Raw genomic sequence first — 21614 nt, forward strand, 5'->3', positions numbered from 1 at the left:
GCTGATAAAAGAGAGGAGTGATGTCTGAGGTATCTCGCAACAATGACAGCACAATGTGTGGGAGTATGCACACACACACACACACACACACACACACACACACACACACACACACACACAGACACATAAACAAAGAAGATGTTACTTTCCTGCTTTTTGGGGCTTTTGTTTTAGCTCATAATCACATCGCTGACGCTTAAAGGAATGCAGATGCTCGTTTCTAGGATTGCTTTGGACAGCTAGAAGCATTTCGGGGCCAGGTTGGCAAAATATCTGCATTGCTCAGCCCCGGAGCGAACACGTTTCTTATCAAGATTTTATCACAATTATTCATTTTTCTTGATGCAAATGATTAAGAGTAATGCACAAAACATCAGGTAGCAGGCTTCTCGTTTTTCCCATGCTAAGCTGCAGTTGCTCCCGACTAATTTGCTAAAATGCCAAAAAATCTGTACACAGTTGCATAGTTTGCCCCTTATGCAAAATATTGCATTGCATAAAGCCTCTAATGCTGTCTTCTTGCCTAAATGTTTAGACTTTTATGGTAGTTACTGTCACAATACAGCACATTGCACTGCAACTACATTGGTTAGATTTCACTCACATCATCTACTCTACCATTACTTGACAGCATTATTATCAGTGTTGACGAAGAAGAAGAGAATACAAGGAGAAAACAGAAATATAGTTCTCCTCAAAGATTGTGGAAAGTGCAAAAACATAATCCACAATTAATTTAACCCAGCCATAACAAATGCATGCAATTTTTATGACGCCGATGTTAAAAAATGGATTATAAACATATGTATTATAATACGCTTATACCACTGGATAATTATAGTAGATATATTGAGGCATATATGCATGTATGTACATGTACAGTTGCAAGAAAAGGATTGAAATGACCTAGTTTTCTGCATTAATTTGTCATAAAAAGTGTTCTGATCTGCACCTAAGCCCTAAGTATAGCCAAACACAATGTGATTAGCATAATACCACACAAAACATTATAATATTTCATGTTTTAATTGAACACATCCATTAAACATTCATAATGCTAGTAGGAAAAGTGAGTTTGTTGTGTTTGTCTATACTCGAGACTTAGATGCAGATCGGATCACATTTTATGACAAATTAATGCAGAAAACTAGGTAATTCCAAAGGGTTCACATACTTTTTCTTGCACCTGTATATATTATATATATGCAATCATAAACATTCATAATGCTTCATATCAATAGTTATAGCACATTATAAAACAGTTTAAAAATGACCTACGGTATCACAAAACTTTATAAATGCGTTTTTTGCAAGAATCATAATTTATTACATTTCTTGTAGTTGTAACGCATTGTAATAATGTTACAATGCAATCTTAATAAAACTAGTGACTTTTTATTATACATTATAGCTTATGTTATTGTTTGGTACCAAATTGCCTATAAAAACTTTAACATTACAATGTTAAATGACTAAAAAAAAGCTGCTGAGGGCCACCACACATTTAAAAAAAACCTCTTTTGTAGAGATTTTCAAGAGTAAAATGTAATGCACTGTCTTATGTTGCACATATTATTTTACTTTTAAGAGACTGGTATGGTTCTGAGGACAGTGGTTACGACGCATAAGGGCAAACACTTAAATCAAATGTTTTTCCCTCCCGTCTGAAAGTAACCCTGTGGTGATTTTATGACAATCATGTTTTCTAAGGCATCCTTAGATGAAAATTTAATGGCAATCCTAGCCTAAGTGGTTTTATGCAACCGAGTACAGACTCATCGAATCAAATCTCATTGCTTAGATCCGTGCGTCGCTGATCACATCCAGCATACTTACTGTGCGAAGGTTTTATCCTGGAGTGGCGTATTGTTGATTTGGACGATACACTCATCCTGCTGGAAGATATTCTCTCTCTTGGAGCGGCTGTTTTCCTCGATGCCTTTAATGTGCAGGCCCAGGGTCCTTGCAACACACACACAGCGCAGAGTGAATATGAATTCATGGAGGTAAACACATATATGATTGCATGCCAACGCTTATGCATGTCTATGAGTCAACATTGCCATCTGCCTTTCCTTATGAATGTCTGACTGATTACGAGTGGTGGGAGGACAGTGTGTATTTGCACAATATGGATGTGTGTATGTGTGTGTGTGTGTGTGTGTGTGTGTGTGTGTGCTTACCGTCCACTGAGAGAGGAGCAGTAAGGGATCACATGGATCCCCAGCGGTCCCCAGTCTCCAGGAAACTCCACTGCCCTGGTCAGGGTGCTGTCAACAAAACACAAACTCGCCGTCAAATAACACACAAACACAGATATTGGAAGTGTGCACGTGCAAGTGTGCACGTGCATGCAATCATAAGATACAGAGATACACAGCTGTGCATGTGCAAGCTCTTCAAAATAAATTAGCATTTTCCTCCGGGCTACACAGATAGGGATACAAATGAGCTTACAGGTAGTTCTGCCAAACATCAGAAAAACATGTGTTTGTGTGTGTGTGTGTGTGTGTGTGTGTTCGGGACGCAGGTGGCTACTCCAGCCTTTATCTACCTGCATCTCGAACCGCCCCAATCTAGCCGTCGGACAAAAGACGAGAGCAGGAGATAAAAGAGAAAGGCGGATAAAGGAGCAGGTAGAGATGAAACAGAATGAGCGTCTCTAATAATCTCTGCAGAGTCCTGAACTGTGGCTTTTAACAGCAGATAAACAAGGACAATGCTGCTGCAGATAAAGAGGCAGAGGGCGGCTTTTGATACCGGATGGAGAAGAGAGGGGACCTGCATGATGGGAGCATGGTGGAGGAAGATCACAGGAACAAAGGGGGAAAAAATACTACTCCCAAGTCAAAGAAATCATCTTCTCTGTGTCATATTTACAGTTTTATCTAAAATGTGCACTGTATTATCATGTTCGTCCAAAGTTAATTTAAAGCCTGCTTCATTAGTGTTAGTTGTGGTGACATTTGAACTTTAAACAACAATGACAACAAAGGCAAAGTTATTTTTTATTAAAAGATGTTATGCTTGCTTTAGCAAAACATTAATGATATGTATGTTTGGTTAATGGACAACCTGAATGGAGAACACATTTTGGCCAGTTATTTCCTATTATTTTGACCTAAAGCAGGTTTGTTGGGAATAGTCGACCTGTTCAAGTGTCCCTTGAGCAACACACTGAACCAAAATAGCTTTTGAGGAAAAATTGTACAAAAAAAGTTATATTATGTCTATATTGAGAGCAATGAGGACTTGCTAAAAAGCTAAGTCTTAGTAGTTTACCCTCTGATTCTGGGTGGGTGTTTTTACACATTTTACTCACTGTGGCTTCTTTTTTGACTGCAATATAAAAGTCCTGCTCCTCTATGGAAACAGCACATCAAGACTAGAAGTGGTTTGAACTCAACAATGACTTTTGTGCAGTATAAAATTGTTATCAAGTCATAAACCAAAAAGGAGGGAAAAAAATGAAACTTTTAAAAAAATATGTGTAACATTTTTGCAAGTGTAGAGCAGTGTTACCAACATTGGGGAAAAAAAAAAAAAAAAAGGGAACTCCAAATGCTATATATTGTGAACTATTTACATTTTTACAATGTCCTCTCCTCTCTGCTCTGTGTAAACAGCCTGCAGTTCACTCAAAGATTTGCTGAACTTTTATCACGTGACTGTTGTTCTCAGCCGAGTCATTCAGGGCATTTCAGGTGCATGAAGAAGTGCAGAATTTTTTACAGGATCTAGTTATTGGAGATGGTTTAATTTTGGAAAAATGGAAAATTAAAATCGTAAAATGTACGATAGGGTGATTTTGATTAAATAGCACTATTTTAAGCTTAGGTTTGGCTTTTTTCCCTATTATCCATAGACTTTGATAAATAAAAAAAAAACAGAAATTAATTTCACTTCTTCCAGTTTATGGCTCTGATAAATGGTGTCATTTCGGTGATATAAAAAAATGCTTTCAAAAGCCACCAGCAGGTTGTGGGGTTAAGAGGGATAATTTGGCTGAAAATATCTTACTTCAATAAGTAAGCATTCACTGTGAATGCTTTATTATAGTTGAGGATAATTCCAGTGCACTGCGGTATGTTCTGCATCAAATTCAGCCACTTCAGCTTGACATAAGTTTAGAAAAAGTCCTTCCGTGTCTTTAAAGAATACTTTAAGACATTTTCGTGATTGGCATCTGCTTTTCTCCTTCAGCCTCTGAAATGCATGAGGGGAAGTGATGAAGAGCGGTCTAAAAGGATCAACCTCAGGTGGAGGCCAACAACATGAAGGTATTGTTTGCTCCAAAGCGTCCTGCAGAGCTTTCAATGAAAAAAAAAAAAAAAAAGAGAAAAGAGTGATGAGGTGTCTGTGCCGGTTGTTTTATTTTTTTAAGTCTGAAGTTCAAGGTTTATGTGCTTCTTAGGCGTACACAAGCCCAAGGACTTGCTGGGATCATTATAACACACTCTTCTGTCACTGTCACCCCCGCTCTCGTTAACCTCTGCCACGGTCACACTCGTACAGTACACACACACACACACACACAAACACACACACACCCAATTTGCATTCTTATTGCTACATCTATTGCACGCTCACAAACACCATCAGTCACATTCCACTAAATTGAATTCACAGATACACACATGCATCAAATTTACATCTATTAGAGAACACAGTTACATCTAAATTACACATGTGCACGTGGCATGAGCTGCACACACACACACACACACACACACACATACAATTACACATGTTGTTTGCCTTTAAGTGACAGTAAACAATCAGAGCAGGACAGGAGGCCCAGGTATGAAGCTGGTCCTGAATGATGTATATGTATTCACACTGGGTGCACAAACAGGCACACACAGCTTCGGCCCATTTACATTCATATAAAAACAAACGGCGGCACAAACAAGCTCATCAGAGGCAGCCGCGGCTTGTTAGCGCCGCACTCTAATATGCAGAATAGCTCCGCTCACCCATTTTAGCATCCCGCTGACACAAACACAAACACAGTGGTTCCACTGGGGGGAGAGAGAGGAAGGCGAGGGACAGTGGGACGGATGAAAAGAGCAACGAGGAGTGAGACAGATGGAGCTCCCACTCTTGGTTGACTTCCTCTACATCAACGGAGGCCGAGTGCCTAACAAACTCGCGGCCGGGACTCGCTGAAAATGTGCCCTCCCTCGCTCACCGTGGCTTCTTCAACCGCCAACCATCTGTTACCATGGCAAACTATCTGTGAGAGCCGTGCCTCCATTGTATCACAGTGCTGTCAGGACACCACTGCACTGTAAAATGCTGAAAAATCACCATCTGTCACTGGAGCCAAGTCGCTTTTTTTTCCTCCTCTCTTTTCTCCTCCTGAGTTGTTTTTTTAAGAGAACAATTTTCTAATCGGGGGGAAATCACTCGGCTGTGGCTGCGAAATTATCTTTTACTTTTGTCACACGGGTGAGGCGGGTTGAAGGGTTGTGGTGGAGGGGTTAACCGTCGCCATAGTTACGGCGTGACTGACAGCCTGGAGGAATGAAGATAAAACTCCCATCATGCCAGAGGTCTGCGGGTGACATGCCCGAAGATGGAGGCTGCCGCTGTGAGATGTCTGTGCTCACCCACGTAATGTACAGTATGCTCATACACCTGTACACACACACACACACACACACACACACACACACACACACACACACATACATGTCTTTAATAGTTGTGAGGACCACCACTTCCCCTAGCCCAACACACACATTTCAGGGTTTACCATCTCTGTTAGGACCTTCCCTGAAATTCATACAGATGATTAATTAAAGCCTTTAGAGGCTATCCTAGCATTTTCTTTGTGAGGACTGGGAAAAATGTCCTCACAACTACAAATGTCCTCACAATGTTGGTATTCTTCCAAGGGTTGGTCCTCACAACTATATAAAGACACACACACACACACACACACGACAAGGGAATCTAGATTCAACAGTTCAGAAAGTACTGCTGCTGGAGCAACCACATCAGTGTTTCCATTAAAGTCTAAGCGAATTTTGAAGATACATTTTGAAATGTTGCATTAAAGAAAAGGTGAGAATTTCATCAACTGGTTTAGAGCAAATAAACAAAGCTGCATGGACTCACTTTGGTCAGAAGATGGCAGTGTAATGTTTTACTGTAGGCTAATCTGTCAGTTAACAGGAGAAGAAGTAGAGAATGCACAAGAGAGTAAAAACAACAACAAGAAAGACCACCCACAAGAGAAAATTAAGAAATTACTTTGGGTTTCTCCGGCAGAGCAAAAACAGCTGATCAGTCTCGTGAGTTAAATGTCAGAAATTATGCGAAAAAAGTGTTGTCATCTCCTGTTTAGCGCATTAACTATTCTTGCAAAAAGACAAAAAACACCTTAAGCGAGCGTAAAAACTTTTAATGCTCTTTTTCGAAAGCTTTTCTCTTGCAAATCTTCAAAATGTGCATCGGAATCTGGTGATGGAAGCACGACTTTTCACACATTTTACACTGCTCCCATTATTGTGCTCTGAACGTTTCTAATTTCAAATGTAGATGTATCTCACATTTTCCTTTTTTCCGAGAAAGCCAAGGCTATAAAGAAACAACTCTCATATTGTACACAGTGAGAGTCTTTTTTTATTACAAAGCAGATCTAGATGCTTTATAATTACTGTGAAAGTATCAAAAATGTTCAGTCAAACACAGCCTGCATTCAGTTTTCCTAAATCTTATCCAGTAGTTTTGTTGCCTAAAAAGGTTAGTAATGCATGAAAAATGGTGTAGAACTTTTTTAAATATATCATACGAGCTGCTGCATGAGGATTAGTTGAAATGAATCCATTGGTAAAGTACAAAAACAAACCTTTTTTTTAAGTTAAAGTGACTATTAGATGCTTTTATTCCCATCCAATCACTCATCACTAGCATTCTCACTTGATTGGGGTCAAAGGTCAACACCCTGGATATTAATTAAAGTGGAACTTCATCCCGAGGTCTGAGTCTAACTCCACCCCCTGCATAATTAAAATAAAACAAAGCGACAAATGGCATGTTGAGCCATTTTTCAACCTATGAAATGCAGATTCTTCTGCATTGTGCGATGCATACAGCTCCTCTTTAATCCAGCAGCATCATGATGAATGATCAAGACGGCCGCCACAACATTACACGCAAGGAGGCGTTATATAATAAATAGAAGTCTGTGTAGATTGACAGTGACATACTCCAATCATGTGTCAGCCTCACTCAAGCAGGGGGCGGGACTCTGGCGTCCCAGTGGGACTGATGACAGAGTTTGATTAAGTAAAAGAGAAGCCAACATATTAATCAATAATGACAATCATGAGGTGCAGCCCTACTACTTAACATAATAATGTGCTTCATCTTGTCTCATCTGGAGCAAAAAAAGCTGTTTCCTACTCAGAGAAAATCTGTTTTTGTATCAAAGTCTTGCAGTAAAGCATGTTTATGCAATCTGCCATTCCAGTAAGTTACATTATCATCACAGGAGCATTTTTTTTCCCGTAAGAAACTTCCCTGAAACTCCTGTTTAAAACTCACCTCTGCATCCACACACACGTACCGCCACACATACCGATGAGACTGTTTAATCCAGGCTGTCAAACAAAGACTGGAGCGTTAATCCTAGCCTCCAACACCGTAGGCACCGTAGCCGGCTACAGTGTGATCCGTCTGCTGACAGAAACACCTGCACACACACTCTCACCTGAAGTTAACTTGGCTCATCTTGGCGGCCGGCTCGTCTGAGTGCAGTCGGTCCAGAGCTCCTTTCAGTACATTGTTGATTTCCTGTTAAAAAAACAACACACATTCAGTCATGATAACAGTCACAGTGACAAATTAAGAGTGTCTACATGCTAAACAAACAGTAGGAGCAGACGAGGAGGCCTGTCCCCAATTAGTAAAACAATCTAACGCCGCCATCAATCACCTTTTACAGACGGCGAAGAGACACGGAGCGCCGGACGGCGAGCTTCCTACCACGCGCCGCTGTCCTTCCTTCACTCTATGTACATATCTATCTGTCTACCTCTCCCTCCCCCTCCCTCCCTCCATCCCTGCCCTGTGTCAGGCAAGGCTCTATTTTTAAGTCGGCATAAAAAATCAACAACCCCGGGGCAAACGAATAAGGAGAGAGCAAGAGAAATGTGGGAAGAAAACGACGGCGTCAAACTGTTGCGAGACGCTCAGATACACTGGAGGCGTGGGGGAGAGGAATTGTCCCAAATCGTTAAAGACAAGAGGGGTGCAATTAGGTCCTTCTGCCTTGTCACTTTCATTGTGTCACCAGTACTAATGGCTAAAAAGCTCCCGCCCACCAGCTACCCCCGCTCCACCACACCCAGCTCCCCGGTGGACCCTCTGTCACACACCGAGGAAACGTACACACACACCCCCATGCATACGTTTCAAAACATTACCGACACGTATCCACTCTGCAGAGCTGCAAACATAAAAATGCTGTATTTATGAACACACACACACACATATATATGCTGCCTGTTCAAATAGTGACCCACTTATCTGGGCAGTGTGAGATTACCCCACAATAGAGCGTGTGTGTGTGTGCGGGGGCACAAAGACGAGGCTCCATTGTTGCTGTGCATCTTCCCGCAACGCCATTAGCCAACGAGAACAGGCTTCTCCTCCTCTAGTACACACACACACACACACACACACACACCATCACAGAGTGAGGTGCTGGCACATAGCCTTCAGTAACACAAGGTGGGCAGGTGGACACACTCGTCAAAAATTCAGTTCTACAATTATTGCACCGTATGACTGAGCTACTACAGTGCACATGTGTGGTACAATAACATAAAAAGCCTTGTATGTCTGCTCCAATACAGTGTTATATAACAGATTGCATGTAGGGAAACACACACATATGCACACACAAACCTGTCTTTCTTTAATGCTTAAAAAATTAAGGGATCACGCTGTAATGCCCAGTGTGAATCTAATCCCTGATTGAGAGCACTCCTGTTTATCTAGACATAAAAACAGCAGCTTTCCTCTTCGGGCACCCTGCTGGTGCTCAGCCAATCAGCTCGCCTCTCTCACAGCACACAAAGAAGGAACGTTAGTGCAATCCCAGTCCCTACCAGTATGTCAGATTACAGCCTTTAAGTCTGTGGTGGTGAAACCAAAGAGTGAACACATGCAGGAGATTAATGTGATTATTATTGTGCACACACAAAGACACTGTGAAGACCAGTGGTGGAAGAAGAGTTCATTAAAAATGTGATGGCATGTGTTTAAACTGCAACTTTTTCACTTTTGACTTCTCTCTGTGCTCACACATCAACTGATAAATAATTCTCACAACTGACACTAGAAACTCCTTTTAACACTATGAAAAAACATTTTCAACACTGTTCCGTGATGAGTCTTTGGGCCAACACTTCAACTTCTATTAGCGCTTCAACTTTAGCTGCTTTTTGTTTCAGTGCGACAACTTCAACTTTTATAAGGGCTTTAAATTGAACAATGGCAACTTTATGAATATAGACCAAATGTTAGACATTAAGGTCTAAAGTTTACAATTATTTTCATTATTTATTCATCAACCACCTCTTTTCCGGATTAAACAATTATCGATTTGTCTGTAAAATGTCAGAAAATAGTGAAATGTTTCTTAAAGTCCAAGGTGATGTCTTTAAAATGTCATGTTTTGTCAGTCCAAATCCCAAAGATATTCACTTTAATATGATATTAAACACCAACAATCTTCATATTTGAGAAGCTAAAAACATCATTTTCTGCCATTTTTAAATGAAAAACGACTTGAAAATTCTCCTTGGTGTTCAGTCCCAGCTATAGGCAAGAATCCTTGGCTTTCTTTTTTTACTTTTTTACCCTTTTATTTGTCTTTTTTATCTCTAACTCTGTTTTGGATTGAGCTTTTATTACTATTTTATTCTATTTTATTTTATTGTTTTACTGTTTTTAGTATTTTATTGTTTTTATTTATACCTATTTGTGTATGATTTTATTCTATTTTAATAACTGTACAGCACTTTGGTCAACTGAGGTTGTTTTTAAATGTGCTCTATAAATAAACTTTGACTTGACTTGAAAATGAATCAACAATGATTTGATGTATTGTTGCAGCTCTAGTTCCAACTGCAGATTTTTAGCTAAAGTTAGCACATGTAAATTTAGTTTTATATCATCTGATTTCTACTCTGAGTGATTGCAGTGTGGCAGGCTTTGTGGTCCCGGGATGAACACTGAAATAATTTGTGAAACCTGTCTGGAAACCCGTCTGAGCACAACTAACAGGTTGTCTGCTCTGTTATTGTGTTGCACCCTGCCATCCGTGCTCTTGTGTTTTTGGGTGCTGTTTGTAGTCTGAGGTGTGTGTGAGTGACAGGGTGCTGTGCAGACGTATGAGAGATGAGGTGTTTGTGTGCGAGTGTGTTAGTGTGTGTAGTCAGACGGATGAGTAATGAGGTGTGTGTTTCTTTTGTGGAGCTCCTCTGGGTGCTGTAGTCGTCTGCTGCACGTCAGCTGCTTGAGGAATGGCGTGTGTGTGTGTGTGTGTGAGAAAGAGCGTTTGTATGTATATACCCTGCAGGATCACAGCTTCGCCGTGCTCCTTGACCTTCATCGTATCCATCACATCAACGGGCTGCCATGGTTACATTCTTGCACCGACGAGAAAACTTGCAATCCTCGAGGGACGGAGGGACACACACTAAACAGACGGCTAGTTTGGCTTGCTCAGGTGTCAGAGTTTTACATCACGGCTGCAAGAAACTTCACGGTGTAACATATTAAAGTCCGACTTTCTGCTGTGTTAAAGCTTGTTGCATCAGTGCACCTCGAGGTGCTGAAAATCGGCCAAAAATGTGGGAGGCAAGAGCGAGCGAGCGCATGAAGGAACATAACGAGGATTAGAAAAAGCAGAGTGATGGAGGAAAGAACAGTGAAAGAACTCACTAGTTACCGCTGTAGAATTAAATGTCTCGTTTATTAGCTTCAAACATGGCAGGAAGTCCAAATCAATTAGAGGGCCGACTCCATGTTTAGCGCTGCTCAGCCCTTTGCTGGTTTCATTAGTGATGAAGACGAAGAGCGCCATGTGCACATGTGAATCAGAGTCAGAGAGAAGTGGGCCAACCTTGGCCTCCACCACAACAGCCAGTAAAATCAATTAAAAGGGCAGGGCGCATATTTATCACTGTACCAGCCTTAATTACACTTCATCTAGCTTTCAATACCTCCTCAAGACAAGGAGGGACATAAGTGCGTGTGTGTGTGTGTGTGTGTGTGTGTGTGTGAGTGAGTGGAGATAAGAGGGGGTTTGCAGAGGAGTGGTACAGTGGATGAAGTGATAGTGTATTGATCAATGGAAGTCCATCAGGCCCGGGACTCAATATGTCCAAGAGCTGTGACGGCCTCCTTGCCTTTCACACACACATGAAAACCACTCACACACTCGTCACACACTACAGGACACCAAGTCTTTGTTCTCCTCTGGGTGCAATGCTTTAAACTAAACTCATTAATTAACATGATGGAGAATTATCTTGTAACTTGTGCATCTTAGAAGTTTAACACTGTGATAATAAGACTCGGGAGCTTTAAAAAAAAATTTTTTTTTAAAAAAGCATATGCATTGCCTCTTCTTTAACACTATATAATAAAACAGAAGTGCGTACCATTACTGTTTTTTAGTTGGTTCTGTTTTAAGGCTCTGAAGATATTGGTATCATTTATATTGGCATTTTTAAAAGGGGTCCCTTGACTTTTGACCTCAAAATATCTGAATGAAAATGGATTTTATGTCCATTTTATAATAATGCCATGCAGTTAGGGGAACAAAACATACAGTTTTTTTGTGTGCAGTACAATATTCAGTTATTTTTGCTCATTTATTTGAATATTTCTACATCCCTTAACAGTCTAGGAATTGCATAAACTGCTGGAAAACTGAGACTATTGTGGACTCAATGAGCCCAATTTTATTCATGTGTGATTATGTAAGGCTCCATTGTGGCCATTTCATTATAGTGAGAGCATTTTTTAACTTGACCTCACTGTATAAAAGGAGCTGCCATGACCTCTAGGATAATCACAGCCTGATGAAACTTTACAACCACAAACTAGAGACCTAAAGCATTCAGAGGATATTTGGCTCTTTTAGGTATATTGGCAAAAAAGGGGTTCCTCAGCAGTTTCCAGAACAGAAATGTTCACCATCAAATCGCAAAAAAAACGCATTTCTTTCAGAAATCTCCAAAATGTCAAAAGTAATTTATAACAAATCACAGCATGGATTTTTTTTCTGTGGTGTTCCTAAAGATCTTGGTGTCTTAACAACCATTTTATCAGTTCTTGAGTGGACAAAACTGTTAAAATGTTGAAAAAAATATCAAATGGTATCAACCCAAAAAGGAATATATTTTCCAATGCAAATGACAATAATAATGCCAAAATTGCACAACTGCAACTGCATTTGTCAAATTGTGCAGCCTTTATTATGGTTTGTTCATTAACTGGCTAAAAACACTGCAAAAGTGGCCACTTTGCTGACAACATTTGAACCTAACTTTGTAGCCACTATATCAATTGTGACAGATTTATTGGTCAGAACAACTTGACACACAGAGCTGAGCTGCATCTCAAATTAATCTTCAGGCTCACTACCTTCAGTTGATGTACATCACTTCTACTTTTGACATGTTATTTCCCCCTAAAGACCCCCTGTCCCCCACTAAAGAAGACAGAAATGGGTCTATGGTGGGTCGATAGAATAGACAAAAACAATGACATAGTAACATCTGCTGTGAGTGAAAGAGAGCGACTGTCTGGGTTGAAACAAGGCTGCTGAGGTCTGATTCATAGCTTCATCTGTCAGCCAGTACAGAGATGTAGATTTGTGTGCTGAGGATATTTTAAATCACCTCTAATGAGCCTGTTCAGTCTGCTCTGTTTGAAGGGTATGAGGCCTGAAATATGGGCTTTGTCATTGTGTTTACTCGCCGCCTGCTGATGCCTGAGTTCTGCTTAGTCACAGCTGTGTCAGACGCAGCGGGGGGAAACAACAGGACTCCCTGGCTCTACCTGAGCTGTTCCCCTAACACACACGTACCACCGTGACCTCACACCGCCTCGGCCCTTCCCACCACACACACACAGCACAGTCACCCATGGAGGGACGAGAAAAGGCAGCCAAAGAAAGTCCTCCTTAATGGCGGTCTGTTTGGAAAAAGAAGGCGAGCACTTGAAAAGCCGACCCTTTCAAAGTGCAGCCTGGGGCGTGGAGCTGGATATTCACTGGGACTCTCTGTCTTCAATAAAAGAATGGCACGCACCAGAGGAATAATGGGAAATGTGATATGTTCATTGCTCTGTTATTTATTTACTTTCTTTTTTACATATTTCATATACTTCCCATTGTCTTTTTCTTTGGTTAAAACAAGTCTCTCCTTTTTGAACGACTAGTTTGAACAGCAGGAGTTCAGCTGCTCGAAATTGAACGTTTTGTCCAATTTTTTTGCCGAAGCACTACGCCTCTTTCTCTGTTCTTTTCCACTTTGAAAAGCTATTAAACAGGGGAGGAAATCAATGTTGTTGTCAAATAACATCTACCAAGCTGATTTCCATTATAAGCATCTTTAGCTGCCTCACAACTGGTCATACCACACCTTAGTATCTACAAAGCTACAAAAACAGCTTTTTTCCTTCTCCTGGAAACTACTTTATACCACATGATGTCACCCACTGGTTTGTACCAGACCATTTTGAAGCCTCGAACTGGGTATTCTTGCTGTAACACAGTGCCACTGATTGCACATTGTATCTTTAACTCCTTTTTGCAGCCAGCAGAGTCGCCCCCTGCTGGTCAATAAAAAGAATGCAGGTTTAAAGCAATTCCACATTTGCCTACCGGTTCAGGAGACGTGTTGTTTTGGTAATCAGGTGAGGGCGTGGCTCTTATCTCATGGGGCAGGGCCAAGGCCGAGTCACTGCTGCTCCTCACCAACAGAGGTGTGTCTGGGTGGAGAAAGATACAGTTCAGTTAGTCGTATGACACTACAATATCTTGTTTTTCACAAACTGTCGCAAAGAAATCATATCATGTTTGATTTCTCAAACTCCGAATAAACTGAGAATCATCAGTGGAGGTGGGGAGAAAAGAAGGAAGGAGGTGAAAGAAGAAGAGAGCAGTTTCCTTTCGTCTTTTGGCAACATCCACACCGAGCAGCTGGCCTGCATCTTCTTGAAATGAGCATCAGGGAGGCTCAGAGGGTAAGAAAGACCCCTGAGGCTCTCTGAGCTCTCCAGCAGCATTTGACACCAAAGAACTCAAAAAATGAACATTTAAGGTGCCTTAGGATGAAACTTAGAAACAAAACAAAGGCAAACAACTCCTGATTGAAGCAAGCTAATGGAAATTCTAAAGAAAATGGACACAGGAAATGATATAGGATATGAAGTGTTTGGAAAATAACATCTTGTACAAACAACTCTGTCCAAACAAAAGGGCTATAATTCATTTTTTAGTCGACTCACAAGCCCTTAGAGTGGACCAACAACCACTCAACCCTTTCAGCAGCACGCCCAAGCCCCACACCCACAGTGCACATTTTCATATGACCAGCTGTTGCCTGCATGCACACTTGCCACAATCCTTCCCCGCAGCTCAAAGGAGCAGGAGAGGTAACATGGGCAGCTCTGAATCCACAATAAAACAATTCAAAAGAATCTAATTTGGACCTTTGTGCTGCATCTTTCTTTTAATATCCACCCCAAAGGGAGCAGACTGTTATTTGTGGATGTAAAACCCGTAGCGGGGTGTTTTCAAATTTAACTCGACAGAGGAGAAAATAAAGACAGGCTCGAGAAAAAAAGGAGGAGTGTGAGATAAACAAAAAGGCAAGGAGGGAGCAGGGAGATAGTGACATCCAAAGAAGGAGGGAGAAATCCTCGAAAAACTGAGACACACACAGAAAAGGAAGGCAAACAAAATTCTCTTCTTTCCTGTAATCAATCTCTCTTTGGAGGGTCAGTGACAGGGTCCTGGTCTAACGTGGTCAGAATAGAGAGAGCAGAGGAGGAGAACAAGTAGAGAAGAGGGGGCGGGCAGGGGTCTCGCTGTGTGCGAGTGTGTGATTTGTGATTGTAGACAGATGAAAAATGGTCATTCCAACCATCCCGGACACTGATACAAATATCCTTTATGGCTCAAACATCCTCCACATGTGTTAAGGTTTGTCTAACTAATTATATTTATTTTCACAAATTATTCTCTGCTGGACTTGGTTCAAGTCTCAAGCCCCTCTTACACATGTGCTTAACTTATCTAGACATTACCCGGAGGAGATGAAATGTCCCAATCAGTTAGAGCGCACATTAAACAGATTTTGCCCTGTCAGCTCCCTGAACGATTGAGCCAGTGGTGAATATTGCCGATCACTGTCAATGAGAATTCACAGCAAAGAATACAAGCATCCAAGGGTGAAGAAGAAGAAATTCAAATGAAAATGTTTGAGTGGACAGACTATGAGATTGGGTAACTTCTGTAGGTAAAGATCAATGCTATATTCGACGCAAGACAATCTCCAGAAAACAGTCAAAGACTAACAGCACAATGTTCACTCTTTATCTCTAACTGATGAAAAGTTGTCAGAAAGCACAAAATGTTGGTTTCTTTTCGTTAGTGCTTAAATCTTCTGGTGTTCTGGAGTCTTTTGCTTGACTGAGGAAATCAACAGAATGTGGTCCAACATGGCTTGACCCTGCCAGGTCCCTCGTACAAAATAATGTCTGGAAAATTTACAGCAAGGTGTGCTGATAATGTTTTTATAAAGCAGCTGGCAAAAAAACTGGAAGGATAAAAACATTTGAGGGTGAAGGAGAAGTCATTGAAAAGAGAATGTTTGATGTCCACCGCATAATCCGCATTATGTCCTGCCTCCTGCACGTTCAACAAAGGCACCACCAACTGCCTGAACCAAATTCAGTACTTCCAGTAAGTAAGAATGCCTCGGACAGGGACAAATTCCTGATAACTCCGAACATTGTCGGGTCTTGATTCTCCAGATGTTCTCTGGAAAACAACCCAAGGTTGGAATTCAAATGTGTCAAAAAGCCCGAACACGTTCAAAATGTTGGTTTCTTTTCGTCAAGTCTTCTTCTGGTTATCTTCAAGCTTCCTGAGTGTTTTTGCTTTACTGAGCAAATCAAAAACAGAATGAGGTCTAATGTGATTTAGAAAAGCAGACCTCATGTACACAGGGAACAATAGGATCTGCAGTAATGAAACAAGCTTTGATTTAACACAGAAACACGCGGGAAATAAAGGTATCTTTTTAGAGCTTGCATCAAAAGGCATCAGAAAAATACACAAGATACATCACAGCACTGCCACATATCAGTGGCTCCTGATTCCTCCATCTGATTATCTATTAATCTTGTGTGCATCTAAAATAGGTCAGACACTTTTCAATGTGATTAAATGAGGCTTTTGCTTGAGTTCAATTGAAGGATGCTAGGAGAACTTTCTAAACATGTTAAGCCAAACATGGTATTCTACTCATTAACATTTTAAAGACCAACACCACAATGTTTAGAGGGTTCAAGTATAGAAAGTAGTAAAACTTAATGGGTGGTTCTTTACTCTGTAGCCACCTGTCTTGTACATTTATAGAAATGGAGATAAAAATACAAACACCAAGCATGTATCAGGTTTTAAAATGCTAACACGTTTGTTTTGAGCTGCTCTTGGAAGGTGATGCTGAAAATCCTCCTCCACCATATGGGAAAGAGTTGACACCTAGTTTACACAGTGATGAACTGCACAACATTAAATCAAACAGCAAGGACAAAAGATACATTAAGTCCCAAAATACCTTCACTACTACAAGGCCAGCTGGACTACATGACAGCACCTGTTCAAACTGAATCCAAAATTTAAAGATGCTAAAAAAAAATGGACTGGAAGAAACTATTTATTTCCAAAGTGGCGATAATGGATTTTCAGAATGAGCTCTACAAATCGGCTACACCACCTCAAGTTGTGACACGGCGCATTCTTCACCACAATGTCAATGATGCAAGTTTGCAGAGTGACCAAGGCCGCTCCATGGTCACAGTCAGGGTCCATTACCCAGCGGTCAGCCCCATAAATCCTCCTCCATTTATCCAACACAGTCAAATCTGCCTCCATCAATCCTCCCACCACTTAGAGCTCCCGGAGCCCGGCCCTGTGAAGGAACCTGAGGGTCACTGGCTTTGACCTTTGACCTGCGTTGACTTCTGGAGGGTCAAGCGGTGACATGCAGGGTCAGAGATATTGATGAGAGTGACAGTTTTAACTCTCTCAGGTCAGCCACTGTTTGGTCGGTTATAAACAAGATTGGCTCAGAGCCATTACTAATCAAAGGTGACTGGGCTGCTTAAATAGGCTTTAGCATGCGTTAATACTTATATAGAATGAACCCTTTTATCTGACTGATACATAGTACCATGCACTCTCATCCAACTGCACTACAAAGTGCATTTCTTAATTGCGAGTATAAATCATAAATCTCTGAGGTTTATTGAGAGGAATCTGATTAGATTCAACATGAGGTCTGGTACTTCTATTTGTTCATTTCTTTAAACAACATGAGAGTCTGGCATACTAGAAAATGTTCTTGAATAATATTATTTTTTGGTGAAACTGCTGAAAAATATGCCGAAATAACAACATCATAATACAATTTTGCAAAAAATTGTTATTTCATGCTTTTTTAGGTCCCTCCACAAGACAAAAACAAAACAACTTTTAAAATGCTTGTTTTCTGAATGGGGTTCGGACTGGCTTTCATGACACAGCGTCACATAGATTTCTCCAACATGTTGCAAGTTTTGCAAATTTGCCCCATGTTATTCTTGTTAGTCAGTTAGTTATGAACTTTGTATATAATAAAAAAAATGCCCTGTGTTTGGTGTGAACAGACCATAAAGGGTCACTACCTATGAAAACCGAGGCATTAGAAAGACAAAATTTAAAATTTAAAATTAAATGTTAGACATCTATGGTGGAGATATTTTTCTCTTAAATTGATAAATTATTGAAAGTACTATTTGATTCAATTGTTTCTGATCTAAAAATAGGTTTGCCTTTGTTTAAATGATAAAAAATGAAATGAAAACTCTCTGTGAAAGTTATGGAGAGAGACTTGGTCTTAAAGCCGCTGTGCGGCATTTTTATCCCTCAGGATCTGAAGTTCCTTTTTGCATTGTGAGCAGAATTTCATTTTAACTTCACAGACTTCAACATGCAGAGGAGAGGAGGTGAAGCACTATAACTTTGATTGTACTTTAGGTTTGCTAAAACACTAACTGTACTCCAACAGCCATAAGATGCCCTACAACTTTAAATACACGTCATCCACCGAACTCATCTCAGTGACCACTTCAAGGCCGGAGAAACAAACCGTAACACACTGAAACACACTCCAGTTATGTTCCTGCCTTATCTTTCCGTTGAGACTTGTGTAATTGGAGAGACCCTGAAGAGGCCTTGTGAACTTCCAGTTCTGTGTTTATCTGCCTCTGACTCTCCATCTGCGACTCTCTGACTAACTAGGCTGCTTATGCAATTCCGTGAGGTTTATTTTAAGATTTTTTTTCTCTTGTTTTCAGTTCTGAGAAAGTTATGCGGTGCTAGTTCACTGACGGGGCAGGATGAAAACAAGGATGCATCATGTTTCTTTCTGACTGTGTGTGTGTGTGTGTGTGTGTGTGTGTGTGTGTGTGTGTGTGTGTGTGTGTGCATATAACATATAAATCAATGTGTGCCTTTGTTTTCCTTTGAGTTTGCATGTGCAAGCATGCGTGTATGGTACATTTATCACAACAGTGACTTCTGTGTGTGTTTATATTTGTCTCTGTGTGTGTGTGTGTGTGTGTGTGTTTTCCTGCCACAGGCCAGGGTGGTCTTGTTTCTCTCCCAATCGATAGAGCAACCCAGCTCAGGCTGCTCATGGGATGATGCGATAAGGACTCCCTTCCTAGAAGTGTGCGAGTGTGTGTGTGTGTGTGTGTGTGTGTGTGTGTGTGTGTGTGTGTGTGTGTGTCCGTGTAGCAGCAGTGGATCAATGCGGGTCTAATCATCCCACTGGGGCAGTGTGAAGTCCAATCACCCTGTTCAAACAAGCAGTCCAAACCAGACACACAAACACTTTGAAGCCTGACTGATTACTGAATTACGTCTCGTCCTCTCCGCTGCCACTCAGTGCGATTACATGCACACTATAACCAGATTATTGGGAGTAATCAGATTAAGGTGATAGTGTGATTAAAGCATTCACATGGTTTGCGGTGACACAATTGTCCCAGTTAGCCCAGTTTACATGATTTGTTAATAAATGTGTGTAGTCGACGTGACACACTTGTGATCCCACAGCCTCACTATCTAGGATTGTTGGCACATGAGCAGAATAAAGTTCTGATAATGCCACAGCTATCAGGTTATGTTTACTCTAATGTTGACTTTAATTTGACTGCGATAACCCAGTTAAAGTGTTTACATACTGTACGTGACAGCCTGAATTGCTTTTATCTAATCTTGTTTAACCCTTTGAACGTTTTTACTCCCTTTCTTTAGAGGCTTATAGAAGAGTCGCTACATGTCTGAGCTCCACATGACATTTATCGATATAATATTTAACCGTCTGGACCCCAAGCGGTTTCTGTTTTTTTTTTGCTTCTGTCAAATTCTCCCTGTGTCCCCGTTATTCACTGCAATATAAAATACATAAGTCCTGCACCTCTATGGAAACAGCACAATCTTGGCTAGAAGTAGTACATGTCTTTAATGCAGGATAACACCGTTATAATGCCATTAATCATAAAAAAAACAAAATAGTGAAAGATGGATTTCTTTGCTGAAATTATTTATGAGATTGGAATAAAATTGCAGTGAATTTTTGGTCCCATGAATGTTTCAGTGAAATCAATCATTGCTTCCCAGTTGCACTGAGGAGTTCAGAATGTAATGTTTTTACAAGATCTTTTTTGTGTGAATTTTTTAAATGAGACTTCTAGAATAAAAGGATTTTGAAGAAATATCACAATTTTCAGCTTTGTTGCGGTTACTTTTTCTAACAGAAGAGTTCGCCACACATGATCTGTTCAGGGATAATAATGTGTTTTTACTGTGATAAAATGGTTTGTTTTGGGTCATTTTTATTATACATGTTTAGGGTTTAACACAATTTGAATAAATACAATTGTCTAAAGGTTTCCAAATGTATGTTTATGTCAAAATGGAAGACAGTTTTCATGTTTTTTACCAGAGTTGAAGGAAAAACAGCAAGTTGAATGCATCAGGATGCATGAACATTCATTTTATAATAGCGCTGTAGCCCGCTGAATCTGAATCAAATGAAAGTGTAATGTGTCTAGAAATTCCCACCCTGAAAATTGTATCATAAAAAAGGCAAATGTTGATGTATCTTGTCCTTCCTCATGTTTAATTCCATTTGAAGGAGAAGCTCTTTGGTGGACTATCTCAAGCAGTATCATGTAGATTTTTTTGCCCGATAGACAGATCCGTTGGCTGAAGGGTAGATATCATTTCAGCCTGACTTAAAAAAACATTTCACATCTGTCTTTATCCCTTTGACTCCAGAACTGATGTTATTACAAATGGGCCGCATACTAGATGTGATGTAACACCCAGTTAACAACCGATCTCGTTACATCAAAAGGGAGAGCAAACACACGCAGACACACACTCCCCTGAGATCTTCCCAGCGCTGGATGGGTGACTGCTTTTGGGTTGTTTAACTTGCATGCTGGGGTTCTTTTGTCAAATTGTGTGTGCGCGCGTGCATGTCCGGATGACAAAAGCCGCTTTATTGCATGAGTCTGGCTCTGTATGAGGGGCGTCACAGGGTCACATCATAACTAAGTTAGTCAGGGTTCAACAGGGCTGGAGAGCAGGTTTAGGGGGGTGGAGGCAGGAAGAGGTCCCACTGGGTTAAAGGCAGGATAGGGGGGGTTGGAATTAGTCTATTCACGCTCGGCTGGACCCTGGGCATGCTAACAGGCTACAGTGCTAATCTAGTTAGAGCTGGAAGCCATGCAGAGACTGGGAGGTACCGGGTGGGGGTTTGTGGGTAATGGGTCAGGGTCTAGAGGGTCGGGCGCTGAGCTGGATGGCAGGTGGTCCAAGCTGAATAGCAGAGTAGGCAAGTGGAGAGGGGGCAGATAATGGGGCAGAGGGCAAAAGTGGGCAAAGGGAGAGGGGTGGCAAAGGGCAGGTGTGTGTATGGTGGAGTCTCACTGGTTTTCTATAGCCAACAGATGGAGAGAGGAGAATAAAAGGGCTGACAGACTCATCCAGGCTCACTGAATCCTTTATCAAGTCTTGTCATTCAAGAATTAATCAATGCAAGGCACTGAAATGGAAAAGAATGACACGTACAGACAGAAATCAGGCTTTAGATTATCTACAGTGAAATATATCTATAGCCAGAACAGACTGGAGCCCACACAGAGCACTTATTTCCCCCGAGGCTCCCCCAGGCTTCTGACTGACTAGTCCTGTGATGATGTTTCCCACTGGAGATGCACCATGACCCAGTAACGTG

At 41.0% G+C, this 21614-nt stretch overlaps 1 protein-coding gene across 1 annotated transcript in view; it reads right to left on the reverse strand.

Annotated features, from left to right (window-relative positions):
• pard3ba (par-3 family cell polarity regulator beta a) overlaps positions 1–21614 on the reverse strand; it is a 199416-nt gene that overhangs the window by 134096 nt on the left and 43706 nt on the right. Inside the window, exons 4-7 of the mRNA XM_059328231.1 lie at positions 13916–14022; positions 7721–7803; positions 2184–2270; positions 1837–1962 (exon numbers count right to left, since the gene is read on the reverse strand). Coding sequence (XP_059184214.1) covers positions 1837–1962; positions 2184–2270; positions 7721–7803; positions 13916–14022 — 403 coding nt within the window. The remainder of the gene's footprint in view (positions 1–1836; positions 1963–2183; positions 2271–7720; positions 7804–13915; positions 14023–21614) is intronic.

The sequence above is a fragment of the Centropristis striata genome, chromosome 24 (genome assembly GCF_030273125.1).
Source record: "Centropristis striata isolate RG_2023a ecotype Rhode Island chromosome 24, C.striata_1.0, whole genome shotgun sequence".
Taxonomy (NCBI): domain Eukaryota; kingdom Metazoa; phylum Chordata; class Actinopteri; order Perciformes; family Serranidae; genus Centropristis; species Centropristis striata.